General features: G+C 41.8%; 1 protein-coding gene across 1 annotated transcript; it reads left to right on the forward strand.

Moving 5' to 3' along the window:
- Positions 1 to 2353: 2353 nt before the first annotated feature.
- Positions 2354 to 13055, forward strand: LOC311122050 (tripartite motif-containing protein 16-like). Its single transcript, XM_084196465.1, has 6 exons — positions 2354 to 2995; positions 3460 to 3555; positions 10573 to 10806; positions 10919 to 11078; positions 11204 to 11263; positions 11500 to 13055. Exons 1-6 carry the CDS (start codon positions 2399 to 2401, stop codon positions 12015 to 12017), a joined length of 1665 nt encoding a protein of 554 aa, XP_084052591.1. The 5' UTR covers positions 2354 to 2398; the 3' UTR covers positions 12018 to 13055.
- Positions 13056 to 18110: the final 5055 nt, after the last annotated feature.

An 18110-nucleotide genomic window follows, 5' to 3' on the forward strand; every position in this document is an offset into this window, starting at 1 on the left:
ATATAGTATAGAACACCATATAGAAGACATAGACATATCATTACATACAGTATAGAACACCATCTAGAAGACATAGACATATCATTACATACAGTACAGAACACCATCTAGAAGACATAGACATATCATTACATACAGTATAGAACACCATATAGAAGACATAGACATATCATTACATACAGTATAGAACACCATATAGAAGACATAGACATATCATTACATACAGTATAGAACACCATATAGAAGACATAGACATATCATTACATACAGTATAGAACACCATATAGAAGACATAGACATATCATTACATACAGTATAGAACACCATATAGAAGACATAGACATATCATTACATACAGTATAGAACACCATCTAGAAGACATAGACATATCATTACATACAGTATAGAACACCATCTAGAAGACATAGACATATTATTACATACAGTATAGAACACCATATAGAAGACATAAACATATCATTACATACATTATAGAACACCATCTAGAAGACATATACATATCATTACATACAGTATAGAACACCATCTAGAAGACATAGACATATCATTACATACAGTATAGAACACCATCTAGAAGACATAGACACCATATAGAAGACATAGACATATCATTACATAGAGTATAGAACACCATCTAGAAGACATAGACACCATATAGAAGACATAGACATATCATTACATAGAGTATAGAACACCATCTAGAAGACATAGACACCATATATAAGACATAGACATATCATTACATACAGTATAGAACACCATCTAGAAGACATAGACATATCATTACATACAGTATAGAACACCATCTAGAAGACATAGACATATCATTACATACAGTATAGAACACCATATAGAAGACATAGACATATCATTACATAGAGTATAGAACACCATCTAGAAGACATAGACATATCATTACATACAGTATAGAACACCATCTAGAAGACATAGACATATCATTACATACAGTATAGAACACCATCTAGAAGACATAGACATATCATTACATACAGTATAGAACACCATCTAGAAGACATAGACATATCATTACATACAGTATAGAACACCATCTAGAAGACATAGACATATCATTACATACAGTATAGAACACCATCTAGAAGACATAGACATATCATTACATACAGTATAGAACACCATCTAGAAGACATAGACATATCATTACATACAGTATAGAACACCATCTAGAAGACATAGACATATCATTACATACAGTATAGAACACCATCTAGAAGACATAGACATATCATTACATACAGTATAGAACACCATCTAGAAGACATAGACATATCATTACATACAGTATAGAACACCATATAGAAGACATAGACATATCATTACATACAGTATAGAACACCATCTAGAAGACATAGACATATCATTACATACAGTATAGAACACCATATAGAAGACATAGACATATCATTACATAGAGTATAGAACACCATATAGAAGACATAGACATATCATTACATAGAGTATAGAACACCATATAGAAGACATAGACATATCATTACATACAGTATAGAACACCATCTAGAAGACATAGACATATCATTACATACAGTATAGAACACCATATAGAAGACATAGAAATATCATTACATACAGTATAGAACACCATATAGAAGACATAGACATATCATTACATAGAGTATATCATAGATGACATGTATAAATCCTTCCTTTATATTTCCTGTAACACTTTCCATTACAGTAGCCTTATTACTGGCTAGGGTTACTGCTGCTAGTACAGTGGAAGAATGAGGCATCACAGTACTTTTACACCACTGGACTAACAGGAATAATTACACACCAATAAACACACTGTAATGTAAAGTGTTACATCATTCTCAATGATCAGTCAATACATACGGTATTCATTTCTTATAGTTAGTGTCATAGCACATAAGTTTAAGGCATTACACAATTCATTAAAAGCATTATACATATGTACTTCATAGAAACTGTTACCCTTTACATATTCTAACCACTCTATTTAATGTATTCCATATTAAGGGCCCTAACCTAGGAACACAAATCTTTGTCTCTATTAACATTGTGTACAGTTCTCTCTCTCTCTCTCTCTCTCTCTCTCTCTCTCTCTCTCTCTCTCTCTCTCTGTCTCTCTCTCTCTCTGCCTCTCTTGCTCTCTCTCTCTCTCTCTCTCTCTCTCTCTCTCTCTCTCTCTCTCTCTCTCCTTCTCTCCCTCTCTCCCTCTAACCCCTCCCTCCCTCTAACCCCACCCCTCTGGCAGAACCAGGAAGTCCCTCCCCCTCCCACAAACTCTCTTCTGTGGAAACGAAACTGATCTGAGTCTCTGTGTCGTCTGTCTGTGTGAGAGTGAACAACCGTCCAAATGGCTCAGCAGGGAGTTCTGCTGGACCAGGACCAGTTCTGTTGTTCTGTCTGTCTGGATCTACTGAAGGAGCCGGTGGCTATTCCCTGTGGACACAGTTACTGTAGGAGCTGTATTGAGGACTGCTGGGATCAGGATGTTCTGAAAGGTGTCTATAGCTGTCCTCAGTGCAGAGAGACCTTCACTCCAAGGCCTAATCTGAGGAAAAATACCATGTTGGCTGAGTTGGTGGAGAAACTGAAGAAGACAGGACTCCAGGCTGCTCCCCCTCCTGCACTGTGCTATGCTGGACCTGGAGATGTGGCGTGTGATTTCTGCACTGGGACCAGAAAGCAGAAAGCCCTCATGTCCTGTCTGGTGTGTCTGGCCTCTTACTGTGAGACTCACCTCCAACCTCACTATGAATTTCCTGGTTTCAAGAAGCACAAGCTGGTCAAAGCCACCGCACAACTACAGGAGAAGATCTGCTCTCATCATGACAAACTGCTGGAGGTTTTCTGTCGTACCGATCAGCAGTGTATCTGTCTGCTGTGTTTGATGGATGAACATAAAGGCCATGATACAGTGTCAGCTGCAGCAGAGAGGACTGAGAAACAGGTAAGACCAGAACTACTTGTTGGTGACTGTCTGATAAACAAAGAATTAAAGATACAGTAGGAACTAAGGTTGTTTGAATATGAGATCATTCAAACTATATCGATCTACGGCAGAACAAATATGAACACAAACCTTGATTATATAGATATGTTAACCCAGATTCTCCAAATGTATCACCATTTTCTAAAGTCAAACACCATTATCAAACACTATTGTAATTTGTTATCAAACATCATTATCATTCATTATCAAACACCATTATCATTCGTTATCAAACACCCAATCAGCTCCCCTGTTTTATGCACTGTTAAAACTATAATCATTCACATAACAATATAATTTCACACAGACTCTTCCTCAACATATTAATCCCTAACTTCTATGGGTACTATGTCCCATTACTATACTATTGATCTACTGGACAAATAAAGCTTTATAGCTCATTGAAGAGTGATTCTCCACAGAGGCAGCTGGGGATGAGTCAGCAGAAGGTCCAGCAGAGATTCCAGGAGAGAGAGAAGGACCTGAAGGAGCTCCAACAGGCTGTGGAGTGTCTCAAGGTGAGTATTGTTGACCAGAGGAGACACACCATTTCACTTCTCTAGTCCAGTCAGAGAGAGAGAGATGCCCCTATCCAATCCCACTGGCTCCACTGTTGGGAACAGGCTGTCTGGACCCCTTTCAGAGAATAGACTGCTTAATGTAACCGGCGGGATTTGAACCTCGGTCTACTGAGGAGAGAAACCAACATCTTGACTGTTTCACCAAGAGGTCATTCCCCATTAGGCTGACACTGATTTTGATGTCGCAAGAGGGGTTACCTCATCACATAACCTTGAGTAACCATGAAAGACTCAAGTCCCCTATACATTAAAATGGAGCTCTCTCTCAATTTAATTCAAAGGGCTTTATTGGCATGGGAAACATATATGTTTACATTGCGAAAGCAAGTGAAATAGATAATAAACAATCAGAAATTAAAAGTAAACATTACACTCAAAAAAGTTTCAAAGTAATAGAGACATTTCAAATGTTATAATTCAAGTGCAAACAGAGTGAGCCATTCGCCAGACTGAGTTCTGGAGGTGAAATGGAAATGAATGAGGGAGAGTTAAGTGAGGTAGAAGGTGTGGTGAAGAGCTCAGAACCAGAGCCTGGCATCAATGGAAATGATAAAGAAGAATCTGGTGCAGTAGGAGTTACATTGTAGGAGAAAGTGGATCCATACCTTTTGGCAGATCCATTTGTGGTTTCAGGGTGGGTGGGAAAGGAGTTGCGTGCAGTTGAATCAGTGAAGGCAACCTGTAGTGGACTTGTGATATTTGTTTGTGTTTCTTCTGACCAGAGGGAGTGGGTGCTCCGTGTCACGCAACTTGGGTCAAGATCTGTTTCTTGCTTTGCTCTTAGGAACAGGGCACCATTGAAAGGAGTGATTTCTGGGGTAGCGTTAAGTGTGGAGGTGGAGCAATTCAAGTTGAAGATTCCTGGTGTTTGTGATTCCCGCCGTTTGGTGTGACGCAGACCTGGTGGTGAGCGTGGTGAAACAGAGGAGTCACTGTCAGTCCTTTTGAGTTTTGGGTCTTTACCCAACAAAGTCATGTTAGGATATATCAGTTATCCTGTTAGAGCTTTTGTGGCGAATCCACTGCTTTGTTTCAGGTGCAACGTTTATGGTCATGTTGCAGCAGTTTGTAGGAGGGAGATTCCAAGATGTGGGAAGTGTGCAGGAGGGCATGGGATAGAGGATTGTGTAGTTTCGATGGATAAAGTTGTGTGTGTCAACTGGAGGGTTGCCCATATTGCTGGGGATCTGAAGTGTCCGGTGCGAGAGAGGCAGGTTGAGGTGGCTAGAGTCAGAGTAGTGCAGAAGGGGTCGTATGCTGAGGCAGTGAAGGAAGTAGAGGAGGATGGGTCAAGGGTGAGAGATCCTGAGAGGATCCCTGTGAGTAGTAGATCTGTGCCAGCACAGAGGGATAGGCCAACGAGTGATATATGCTTTAGTTAAGTTAGCTTCTTAGCGTTCATAGCAATGGTTATCAACTGTACCGCAGAAATGGAACGTAAATCACAGAAAATAGATATTGTGATGGCAGCTGCAGAGAAGTATTTGGGCATACAAGATTAGACTACAGAAGAGTTACAGGGTGTGTTGAGTGGTGGTGTCCCGTCCTCCCAGGCCGTTGGCATGGTGCAGGAGCAGATAGGGTCAAAGTAGTGGAATGGGGTAGTGGGTATTTAATGAGTGTAGGGTTAGTTGGAAGGGTGTTTTTTGTATTATTACAAAGTATAATGGATTGATATTATAGTCCAGTTGGGGGCGGTAATGCAACATATTGGATACCAACCACCGTTAAACTCCAAAGAAGAAGAACCGTTATATTATGACTGTGTACAGTGTTGTAACGATGTCTCTGTCTCTCTCATTCCATCACTTTTACGGTAGTTGGTTTTGTGAGTCTCTGGTTATGAATGGGATGCTGACAGACAATCTTTGATGGATATTTATAGAGCTCTGATCAGGACGACAATTAATTTTGGGTGTATAGTTTATGGAACAGCGGCAAAGTCAGAATCCAGTATAAAGATTTAATGATATGTATTGGTGAATTTAAATCAACATCTGTATGTGTCTTACTGGTGGAGGCAGGTGAGATGCCTTTGTATGTACGGATAGTAGGCGCACAGGAGCAGACGTTTACGTTCCTGAATTTGATGTGCAGATATGTAGAAGACTAACAGATGAACTGTCAGTATACTCAGTTGAACTGTTGGTGATAATAGTTGCCCTCCAGTGGGTGGAGGACGTACAACCTGTTAGAATTATAGTATGCTCAGATTCTCTGTCTGTATTGAATAGTTTATCATCTGGTAAATCTAATAGGAGTGACCTGCTATTGGAGGTATTAATGTTATTATGGAGAATTGAGAGAATGGGTTTAGTAGTGAGATTCTGCTGGGTCACAGCACATTCGGGTGTGGAAAGGAATGAAATTGTAGACCAGTTAGCTAAAAGAGCTTTGAAACGAGATATAATTTATATTAATGTTCCACTGGGTAGAGGTGAGGCCAAATGTAAGATCAGAGCCATTTTGATAGATGTGTGGAAGAAGAGATGGTACTCTGAGCACAAGGGCCGGCATTTACATGAATAGTTTACAGTTTTACAGAAAGGTCGATGGACCAAGATTCAAAGGTCAGATTAGGAAGGAAGAGGTGGTGTTTACTCAATTGCGCTTAGGACATTGTACATTGATCTCGTCATTACATCTGGTTGGCAAGCATGGGAATGGTTTGTGTCTGGGGGGTACGGTCGATGAAACGGTGGAGCATGTGTTGTTATATTGTTGTAAATATGTTGAAGAGAGGGAAAGATTGAAGTGTAGGGTCATTGAGGTTGGACGGGGTTGGGGGGGTTTGGAAGGGATTTTGGGGATGGGGGAGGGTCTATTAGAAGTTAGTAGGGCTCTTCTTTATTTTCTCAGAAGTACTGAGTTAGGTAGGAGGATTTAGAAATGTTGGAAACCGTGATTGACCACACATTCCAGCACAGTAGGTGGTGGCATGCACCTTTAACGTTGGTTTGTTGACCTTATATGACATTATGACATTATATCATAGAAGAAGAAGTTGGTTGTGTGAGAGTTTTGTGGTTCGTGAGGAGGGATACTATTCTTTTTTCTTTTGGTTCTTGCGTATTTTCTGAATTTATTTTCTGATGGTGGAGGGTTTGTTTATTGGTTTCCACTGTTTATCGTTTAGAGTTGAGGGGGGAGTAGGGGTAGTTTGTTAGGGCGGCGTGATGGCCTCAACCGAGTGGAGAAGAAACGCTGTCGCTTCGGGTGCGTTCCGGAGAAAGGTGTGGAGGAAGTTTTGCTCATGGTCGGCGAACAGGTTGGAGCGGAACATCTGCACTCTGCATCCAGAATGAACAAGGCGGTGGTCGTGTTAATGAAAAAGGTTTGTCTTGTTGTGAGTGGGATTTTTGTGAGGGGTGTGTTGGTGCAGATGTTGCCTCTTTCGATAAGAGTTGTGGTGGCTAATCTGCCTCCGTTTATTACTTACGAACAGACCGCAAGTAGTTGGTTAGTTTTGGTAAATTTGCAAGTGGTTTTCGTGTGCTCTCGGCTGGGTGCCAAGCGGAATCCGTTAAACATGTCTCTTTTCGTAGACAAGTGTTTGTTTCTTAACAAACCTCAAGGTTACACAGGGGAGGGGTGGAACACAGGGTTTGCTAACACAGATAGTTTTCAGTGTTTCTAGTGTGGGGATCATCAGTTATAGGCTACAAGCAGCAATATGATTGATATGTAGGAAAGGTATTGAACCCAAATAATCGCTACTCAGATGCGCTAACCTCAACCCTAGTAAACATGCATTATAAAAACCTTCTACATAAAATTCTCATATTGGGAGTAAATAGCCTCTGAATAGAAAAAAAACACTGCATCTTCCAGCCCACCAATAAATTACATAATGCAACCGTCGCGGTTAGCATATTTACCTCAATATGCCCCTCGCTTGCGTGAGAAGGCAGAGTGCTCGATGCTGGTTGTTGAATTTTACAATTAATGTACTAGGAAAATACGTTTTTGTCGACCAGAGGTGACTGAATTAATGTTTAGGCTTATTGATAATCATTATAGTAATGAAGTATAATTTCAAAACATGAAAGTTGTCAAATGGTGGTGGTACCAGGAGGGAGGAGAGTAGAGCAGGGTCAAGTGGTGGTGGTACCAGGAGGGAGGAGAGTAGAGCAGGGTCAAGTGGTGGTGGTACCAGGAGGGAGGAGAATAGAGCAGGGTCAAGTGGTGGTGGTACCAGGAGGGAGGAGAGTAGAGCAGGGTCAAGTGGTGGTGGTACCAGGAGGGAGGAGAGTAGAGCAGGGTCAAGTGGTGGTGGTACCAGGAGGGAGGAGAGTAGAGCAGGGTCAAGTGGTGGTGGTACCAGGAGGGAGGAGAGTAGAGCAGGGTCAAGTGGTGGTGGTACCAGGATGGAGGAGTGTAGAGCAGGGTCAAGTGGTGGTGGTACCAGGAAGGAGGAGAGTAGAGCAGGGTCAAGTGGTGGTGGTACCAGGAGGGAGGAGAGTAGAGCAGGGTCAAGTGGTGGTGGTACCAGGAAGGAGGAGAGTAGTGAATGGTCAAGTGGTGGAGCGCAGGCCGTGGAGAAAGCGGTGGTGGGGAGGGTTGCAGCTGGGCTACATGAGCTGAGGCAGGTTTCTGTAGTAACGGAGACTCGGGTGGGCGAAGGCAAATATTGCCTGTCATTGGGGAAGAGGCTCTGATCAGGGGGGAAGTGCAGGGGGGCAGAGACTGGGGAGGAGGAGGACGGTACCGTGTCAATGGAGGAGGAGGAAGAGGGGGGAGGTGAGTCTGCAGGAGCGGAGGACAAGGCGGTCTCGTTTTCAGACGGCTCATTGGATCCAGAGCTGACAGACAGTCAGGCTGAGGGCCCAGTATATACGGTGAGAGAACTTTCTAGGTTCCTGCTGGAGACTAAAGGGGAAAAAGAAGGTTCTGCTGGAGTCTTATTTTATTGATCCTGGAAGGTTTGTAAGGTCAGTACAACACGTGATGAAGAATGAGGGGTTTAGTGTCCTCTCACCCAGGAAGCGGTATAGGCTGAGAAAATGGGTCATGGGTTCTTAAGGGCATGTCTTCAGAATCTGCTTAAATGGATGTTTTTTTCTGTCATGGCGGCTTTATGGGCTTCTCTACTGGTTTCTGATTGTGGTGATTTCCCTCCCACCTCTTATGGAGATTTCGCGGTTAGACTTCCTTAACATGAACGGCGGCAAAGACTGGGGGAATAAGTCAAACAAAAACATTTAAATGCCATGGCAGGAATCTTAGTGCAGGGGTAGCAAAAGAGGTGTGTAAGGGTAGGTTGTTAGTGTTTAGAGCCCAAATAATGACCTTGTCTTTGCTTTCATAAATGTGTCTGCACCTGGTCCTCTGTAGCTCAGCTGGTAGAGCACGGCGCTTGTAACGCCAGGGTAGTGGGTTCGATCCCCGGGACCACCCATACACACAAAATATATATATATATATATATGCACGCATGACTGTAAGTCGCTTTGGATAAAAGCGTCTGCAAAATGGCACATTATATTATATTATAGTACAGGGCTCAGTTCTCTGTTTCACCAGAGGGGTTGGAAAAACAGAGTGGGGAAACCAAGAAAATCCCTTGTTTTACGTTTGTCTGATGGGCGCGTAACATCTGTTGTGGGGAGATGAGGGAGCCTGATGGGTGGGTAACTTCTGTTGTGGGGAGATGAGGGAGCCTGATGGGTGGGTAACTTCTGTTGTGGGGGAGATGAGGGAACCTGATGGGTGGGTAACTTCTGTGGTGGGGAGATGAGGGAGCCTGATGGGTGGGTAACTTCTGTTGTGGGGAGATGAGGGAGCCTGATGGGTGGGTAACTTCTGTTGTGGGGGAGATGAGGGAACCTGATGGGTGGGTAACTTCTGTGGTGGGGAGATGAGGGAGCCTGATGGGTGGGTAACTTCTGTTGTGGGGAGATGAGAGAGCCTGATGGGTGGGTAACTTCTGTTGTGGGGAGATGAGGGAGCCTGATGGGTGGGTAACTTCTGTTGTGGGGAGATGAGGGAGCCTGATGGGTGGGTAACTTCTGTTGTGGGGAGATGAGGGAGCCTGATGGGTGGGTAACTTCTGTTGTGGGGGAGATGAGGGAGCCTGATGGGTGGGTAACTTCTGTTGTGGGGGAGATGAGGGAGCCTGATGGGTGGGTAACTTCTGTTGTGGGGAGATGAAGGAGCCTGATGGGTGGGTAACTTCTGTTGTGGGGAGAGGAAGGGAGCCTGATGGGTGGGTAACTTCTGTTGTGAAGAGATGAGGGAGCCTGATGGGTGGGTAACTTCTGTTGTGAAGAGATGAGGCAGCAGGCTGTGGAGTTGTACTCTGATTTATAGAGGACAGAACTCTGTGATCCTGGGTGTTCTCAGGTTCTGCTCACAGACCTTTCCAAACTCTGTCACAGAGAAATCAAGGTTAGACACATCAGGAGCTTAGCGGGTGTGAAGGGGCATCAGTGGCAGGGGGTTGTGGGGGCTGAGAGCATGGCAGGGTATAGGTGGAGGGGCTCTATAAGCTCTCAGTGCTGGAAAGGTCAGGGGTCGTCCAGTGGAGGGTATTACATGGAGCTCTGGACACCAATAGCTGGTTGGCTCGGGTTGACCTGGGAGTTGGGGAGGGGTGTCCGTTTTCTGCAATGACAGACTGTTCATCATGTTTTTTCTGTGTTGCCAGGGTAATGCCATTACTGTTGACGCCTTAGGGTTGAGTTTGAGTTGTACAAAATGATCAACAGTGTGGAGATGTTTCAGGAGGTATGGGGGCTCAGGGGGGCTGTCTGTACGGCTGGAGAGGAGGGGTTGGATGGACGGTTGGAATGTGGTGCTGGATGGTGTATTGTACTGTGGTGTTGGGTACTGGATAATGTGATTGTGTAGAGGTTGTGGTGTCACGCAATGTGCTTTTAGGGGTGGGGGTGTTCGTGTAATGAGGATGGCTCATTAAAGTAAGACAAGTCTCTCTCTCTCTCTCTCTCTTAACAGCGCTCTGCACAGGCAGCAGTGGAGGACAGTGATAAGATCTTTACCGAGCTGATCCGCTCCATTGAGAGAAGGCGCTCTGAGGTGAAGGAGCTGATCAGAGCCCAAGAGAAGGCTCAAGTGAGTCAAGCTGAAGGACTCCTGGAGCAACTGGAGCAGGAGATAGCTGAGCTGAGGAAGAGAAGCACTGAGCTGGAGCAGCTCTCACACACAGAGGATCACATCCATTTCCTCCAGGTAACTCAACTGCCTTGATACATGTGATATGAAATTAAAACTCATTGTGAAACTCTCAATCATTTGGTTCTGTTCTCTCTCTCTCTCTCTCTCTCTCTCTCTCTTCCCCCAGAGTTATCAGTCTCTCTCCAGTACCAGTGTATCTTCAGACTTACCCAGCATCGTTGTCCGTCCTCTTCAGTACTTTGGAGATGTGAGTAAGACTGTGTCTGAACTGAGAGAGAAACTAGAAGACGTCCTTAAAGGAGAATGGACCAAGATCTCCACTACAGGTGTGTTGAAAATAATAAGAACATCAACTTTAGACCATTGAAAGTTCCCTACTAGTCATATACATGTGGAATATGGTATGATGATAACATTCCCTCTCTCTGTGAATGTGTTTGTGTGTCTGTAGTGAATATAGTGGATGTTGTACTGCCTCCAGAGCCCAAGACCAGAGAACAGTTCTTACAATGTGAGTCTCTTTATTCTGAAGTAACTAACAGTCTCTTTTTACTGACACTCCCAACAATCCCTCTAGAAATATATAGCAATAGTAGATCTAATCAAAGACTGGGTATCTACCTGACTCCTCATATTTCTCTGATTTGATCTCTGCTGTGCTCTAATCAAAGACAGGGTAGATACAGTATCTGACTTAACTTATTGTTCTAACTCCCCTCATTGGTCTCTGCTCTGCTCTTCTCCCAGATTCCTGTCAGCTCACACTGGACCCAAACACAGCAGTCACACGCCTCTCTCTGTCTGAAGGGAACAGAAAGGTGACCGATACAGACCAAGTCCAACCATATCCTGATCATCCAGACAGATTCACCAACTACTTGATGGTTCTGTGTAGAGAGGGTCTGTCTGGATGCTGTTACTGGGAGGTAGAGTGGAGTGGGGAGTGTGTTTATACAGCAGTCTCATATAAAGACATCAGCAGAACAGGGACAGATGGTGGATTTGGACACAATAACAAGTCCTGGAGTTTAGACTGCTCTAGTGGTGGTTGTTGGTTCAGACACAATAATGTTGAGACTGAAGTATCAGGCCCTCAGTTCTCCAGAGTAGGAGTGTACCTGGATCACAAGGCAGGTACTCTGTCCTTCTACAGTATCTCTGACACAATGACCCTCCTCCACAGAGTCCAGACCACATTCACTCAGCCCCTCTATCCTGGGTTTTGGCTCTCTTTACAAGGTACTGCTGAGCTGGTTAAACTGTAGTAGGGTCCACATAGATACTAGTCATGCTGGTGTAGTCTATAGCTGAGCTGGTTAAACTGTAGTAGGGTCCACATAGATACTAGTCATGCTGGTGTAGTCTATAGCTGAGCTGGTTAAACTGTAGTAGGGTCCACATAGATACTAGTCATGCTGGTGTAGTCTATAGCTGAGCTGGTTAAACTGTAGTAGGGTCCACATAGATACTAGTCATGCTGGTGTAGTCTATAGCTGAGCTGGTTAAACTGTAGTAGGGTCCACATAGATACTAGTCATGCTTGTGTAGTCTATAGCTGAGCTGGTTAAACTGTAGTAGGGTCCACATAGATACTAGTCATGCTGGTGTAGTCTATAGCTGAGCTGGTTAAACTGTAGTAGGGTCCACATAGATACTAGTCATGCTGGTGGTGATGGTCCCCAGATATAATACTCTGTTTTTCTGTACTATTATTTTTGTCTGACTGATTTAATCTTCAGAATTTAATTAAAACTTAATAACGTATTTTTTATCAAATGCAATGTTTTAATTGGGAACATTTACATTAATCATGATGTATGCTGTTAATGTATGTTGGTTGTCATTCAGAACCATTGAAATGTTTTCTCAATTGGTTCTCTGTCTCAATGTCATTTTCCTCAGTATCATGGAACAGGTAGTGTTACTTACTTGCTAATTGAACTATATGGGCCGGTTTCCCGGACACGGATGAAGCCTAGTCCTAGACTAAAAAGCATGTTCAATGGAGATGTCCGGGAAACCGGCCCTAAGTTTGGCATCTTTTATTCTCCCATCCTGCTCAGTCAAGCAACATTAAACCTGTCCAGCAGGTGGTGATATTAACCAAACAATAAAAACTCAGCAGATATCTTGACTTGTCACTCAGTATATCAGTAATGTTCAGAATTGTACTTTAATATCATTGGAGATTGATGGTCTTTTTAATCCACTATCCAGAGTCAGGAACAGATTAAGTTAGGTCTGCTACTGTTCAGTTATTAAATATGATTCATGGTGATGGGAAATAAAAAATCCATCTAGTAGTAGTTTTCCTTTGCTATTTATTCCAAGGTGTGTCTTTAACTTGTAAATGGATTGTGTTGAAGCTGGCATGTGGTGTGGATGATAGAATAGAGTGAATAGAGGAGAGAAGAGAGGAGGAGAGGAGAACATCATATAGAAGACAGATAAGATAGAGAGACAATTCATACCCAGCGGAGTTACTGACTCTGGCCCAAATGACACCCTGTTCCCTACGTAGTGCACTAGGCTACTTCTGACCAGATCAAAAGTAGTGCACTACATAGGGAATAGGGTGGAGATTGGAGATTTGCTCACTGTCATTAGAATGAAGATTTCCATACAGGAGTTACTGTCTCTGTCCCAAATCTCTCCCTGTTCCCTACGTAGTGCACTAGGCTTCTTCTGACCAGATCTAAAATAGTCTTCTAGATTTTACATGTTTTCTCCCTGTCGTTAGAAAATGACAATATGGTAATGACTTTAGTGGTTTCCTCCCCCTTTGTTTTTATTGGTTGTGTGTTATGTGTGTTGTTGTGTTAGGTTTTCCCCCTGTGTTCCTAATGGAAAATCCATTAACAATGAATCACAAACAAATTATATTCCAGTTGTGTTTAGACAACTTCATGGCTGACATCCCCCAGTTCTGTTAAGACCCATTGAACTGGGTCACATTCTAAATGGTCACTTGTATTGATAGTCCATACTGGGCCTAACTGGGGTTAACCATACTGGAGGGTTTCTTTCTGCACACATATTCCCTCATCTCCAGAACTTTACCTGATGTCCTCTCTCTCTCTCTCTCTCTCTCTCTCTCTCTCTCTCTCTCTCTCTCTCTCTCTCTCTCTCTCTCTCTCTCTCTCTCTCTCTCTCTCTCTCTCTCTCTCTCTCGCTCTCTCCCTCTGTCTCTCTCTCTCTCTCTCTCTCTCTCTCTCTCTCTCTGCCTCTCTCTCTCTCTCTCTCTGCCTCTCTCTCTCTCTCTCTCTCTCTCTCTCTCTCTCTCTCTCCCCTCAAACCGTATAGAAAGCAGACAACCTCAATATGGTTCCATTCCTGTAGTTATCAGGACACATGGGGTGTGGAACTATTATCTCCTTTCTAAGTGTGAACTTGTCCACTTCCCTTCATGGATTTAAAAGGAAATGACTGGTATATGTAAACTCCCTTTACCCCATGCCAACACCAATCCAATGCTTTTACATTTGAGAGGAGTAGTGAAGGAATGATACACTTCAGGAGGAAGGACATATTATTGGGACACACCCATGGAGTGATGATAGAGGGATGTGAAAGAGGAGAGAGGTAATGGTTGGACTTGACTTATTTATTCTCTCATTATACTTATTCTGTTTCAATAACATAACTGCATAACACAAAATAAGTACATTTTAAGGAAGTATCCATGTATTATAGATTTTATAATCACTTTTGTACTATTTTCACAAGTATGTGGTAAAATTTCACAACTCTTAATACAAAACTCAAAACAGATAATCAAAAAGGCTGTTTTTTCAAAACTTTAAGCACATTTTCAATTGACTAAGTACAACACACAAAGGAAGTATCCTTGTATTATATCTTAATATGTGAAATGCACACTTCCTCCCATAAGTCATTAGTAGTTGATGTAGGGTTTCATCTGTCAAAAGGTAAATCACACCTGGTGACTTATGAGTTATAAATGTTATTACTGTGGAGTCACCATGATCAGATTACTGTGGTGTGTGTGTGTGTGTGTGTTAGTCTTTGATTAGTTTAGTCATCAAGGCTGAGAGGATGTATCTATTTGAAAGGGTGTCCTGGTCTTTGATCAGACCAAATGGTTGTAAAGTCCTCAAGACAATAGAATGGTTGTCAGGCAGTGGAGTCTGGTGGGAGGAGCTATAGCAGGACAGGCTCATTGTGATGTCTGGAATGGAATAAATGGAACTCAGTCAAACATGTGGTTTCATGTGTTTTGTGTTTGATACGTTCCATTGATTCCATTCCAGCCATTACAATGAGCCCGTCCTCCTATAGCTCCTCCCACCAGCCTCCTCTGGTGTCAGACCTGCATGGTGCCTCAGGGTCTGTGTAGGAACTGTGAGGTGGGTGTGTTGGGAACATTATTCCCTATTTTTCATAGTTCCACAATCTATTAATAGCCAGAGATGTGAATTAAACATTCTGCCAATCATGGTTATTTTATTTATAACCAGAGAATTGGGCTGATTCAAACAAGACCAAACATGCTTCTTTTTAAAGTAAGGACATGTCCAAGAAATGTTACTTGGAAAACTAAAATAACCAACACCCTTTATTGTGATTGTAATATATAAAAATATAATAATATATTTCCATTCACATTGTGTGTGTGTGGTCCAATGTGTGAGGGGCTTGTTGTGATCCTGGGGGTAGTGCATTGGTCTGTACACTGACTGTATGCCTTCTTAATATTGATTTGCATCGGGTGGGGGGCTGTTAAAACTGTTTTGAATGGGGTGTGTTTTGGGGTCTGGGGGTGAAATCAAACAGTGTATTCAAACTGGTTAGGGGTAGACTTAGACCCCCCAGAACATTCACACCTGGTCCTTTGTTGCAGGATTTGTTTTAGACATGTTTGTACATTAATTTCTTACATTTCCATTCCCAGGTTGAATGTCAATAAGAAGTAATATAATTGTGTGTATGACTTTACAATGTCCAGCTACATTATACTCCACATAGCTTTATAGGAAGCAGACTTTACAATGTCCAGCTACATTGTACTCCACATAGCTTTATAGGAAGCGGACTTTACAATGTCCAGCAACATTATACTCCACATAGCTTTATAGGAAGCAGACTTTACAATGTCCAGCTACATTATACTCCACATAGCTTTATAGGAAGCAGACTTTACAATGTCCAACTACATTATACTCCACATAGCTTTATAGGAAGCAGACTTTACAATGTCCAGCTACATTATACACCACATAGCTTTATAGGAAGCAGACTTTACAATGTCCAGCTACATTATACTCCACATAGCTTTATAGGAAGCAGACTTTACAATGTCCAGCTACATTATACTATACATAGCTTTATAGGAAGCAGACTTTACAATGTCCAGCTACATTATACTCCACATAGCTTTATAGGAAGCAGACTTTACAATGTCCAGCTACATTATACTCCACATAGCTTTATAGGAAGCAGACTTTACAATGTCCAGCTACATTATACTCCACATAGCTTTATAGGAAGCAGACTTTACAATGTCCAGCTACATTATACTCCACATAGCTTTTATAGGAAGCAGACTTTACAATGTCCAGCTACATTATACTCCACATAGCTTTATAGGAAGCAGACTTTACAATGTCCAGCTACATTATACTCCACATAGCTTTATAGGAAGCAGACTTTACAATGTCCAGCTACATTATACACCACATAGCTTTATAGGAAGCAGACTTTACAATGTCCAGCTACATTATACTATACATAGCTTTATAGGAAGCAGACTTTACAATGTCCAGCTACATTATACTCCACATAGCTTTATAGGAAGCAGACTTTACAATGTCCAGCTACATTATACTCCACATAGCTTTATAGGAAGCAGACTTTACAATGTCCAGCTACATTATACTCCACATAGCTTTATAGGAAGCAGACTTAACAATGTCCAGCTACATTATACTCCACATAGCTTTATAGGAAGCAGACTTGACAATGTCCAGCTACATTATACTCCACATAGCTTTTATAGGAAGCAGACTTTACAATGTCCAGCTACATTATACTCCACATAGCTTTATAGGAAGCAGACTTTACAATGTCCAGCTACATTATACTCCACATAGCTTTATAGGAAGCAGACTTTACAATGTCCAGCTACATTATACACCACATAGCTTTATAGGAAGCAGACTTTACAATGTCCAGCTACATTATACTATACATAGCTTTATAGGAAGCAGACATTACAATGTCCAGCTACATTATACTCCACATAGCTTTATAGGAAGCAGACTTTACAATGTCCAGCTACATTATACTCCACATAGCTTTATAGGAAGCATACTTTACAATGTCCAGCTACATTATACTACACATAGCTTTATAGGAAGCATACTTGACAATGTCCAGCTACATTATACTCCACATAGCTTTATAGGAAGCAGACTTGACAATGTCCAGCTACATTATACTACACATAGCTTTATAGGAAGCAGACTTTACAATGTCCAGCTACATTATACTACACATAGCTTTATAGGAAGCAGACTTTACAATGTCCAGCTACATTATACTCCACATAGCTTTATAGGAAGCAGTTCCTAATCTACTGAAACTTCTTCATGGCCAAGTTGTTTTATTGAAAAATGTTGACCCACCCTTGGTTTTTGAATTTATTCAACTATGAATTCGGCTCTATACTCCAGCATTTTAGAATTGATATTAAATGTTTTATATGAGGCGACAGTACAGAATGTCACCTTTTATTTGAGGGTATTTTCATTAATGTGTGTTTTACTGTTTAGAAATAAATATACTCTATTTATCTGGGCCCTCCATATGTAGGTGTCATAAGTATTTGGACAAATTCACTTATAGTGTATTACACTTTGTCAAAAGTTTAGTATTTGGTCCCATATTCCTAGCAGGCTATGACTACATCAAGCTTGGGACTCTTGTTGGATGCATTTGCAGTGTGTTTCGGTTGTGTTTCAGATGATGTTGTGCCCAATAGAATTGAATGGTAAATAATGTATTGTGTCATTTTGGAGCCACTTAAACATATTATGTTCTTATTTACAATACAAGTGACTCCAAAATGATTCAATACGTAATTTACCATTCAATTCTATTGGGATATTGTTTATAGATGAGGATATTGTTTTTATGCAGATTTTTGAATATTCGCATGAAAATCTGTTTCCATTTGACTGGCGACAGATTTTCATGTGAATATTGTAAAATCTTCATAAAAACATGGTCATTTTACCAGCAGAGATGTTTCCATCAAATTGACGTGTTGAAGATAAATGGCTGTGCGTGATGACGTAATGCACATACAAATATATATTTTAGATAATACTAATATATTT

This window comes from Coregonus lavaretus, assembly GCF_964263955.1.
Source record: "Coregonus lavaretus genome assembly, contig: HAP1_SCAFFOLD_4952, whole genome shotgun sequence".
Taxonomy (NCBI): Eukaryota; Metazoa; Chordata; class Actinopteri; order Salmoniformes; family Salmonidae; genus Coregonus; species Coregonus lavaretus.

Bases quoted from the DNA above. Each gene is read 5' to 3' on its own strand.
- LOC311122050 (XM_084196465.1), top strand. From the start codon at position 2,399: ATGGCTCAGCAGGGAGTTCTGCTGGACCAGGACCAGTTCTGTTGTTCT. The intron at 10,807-10,918 runs GTAACTCAACTG...CTCTTCCCCCAG, and splicing joins ATCACATCCATTTCCTCCAG to AGTTATCAGTCTCTCTCCAG. The intron at 11,079-11,203 runs GTGTGTTGAAAA...GTGTGTCTGTAG, and splicing joins GACCAAGATCTCCACTACAG to TGAATATAGTGGATGTTGTA.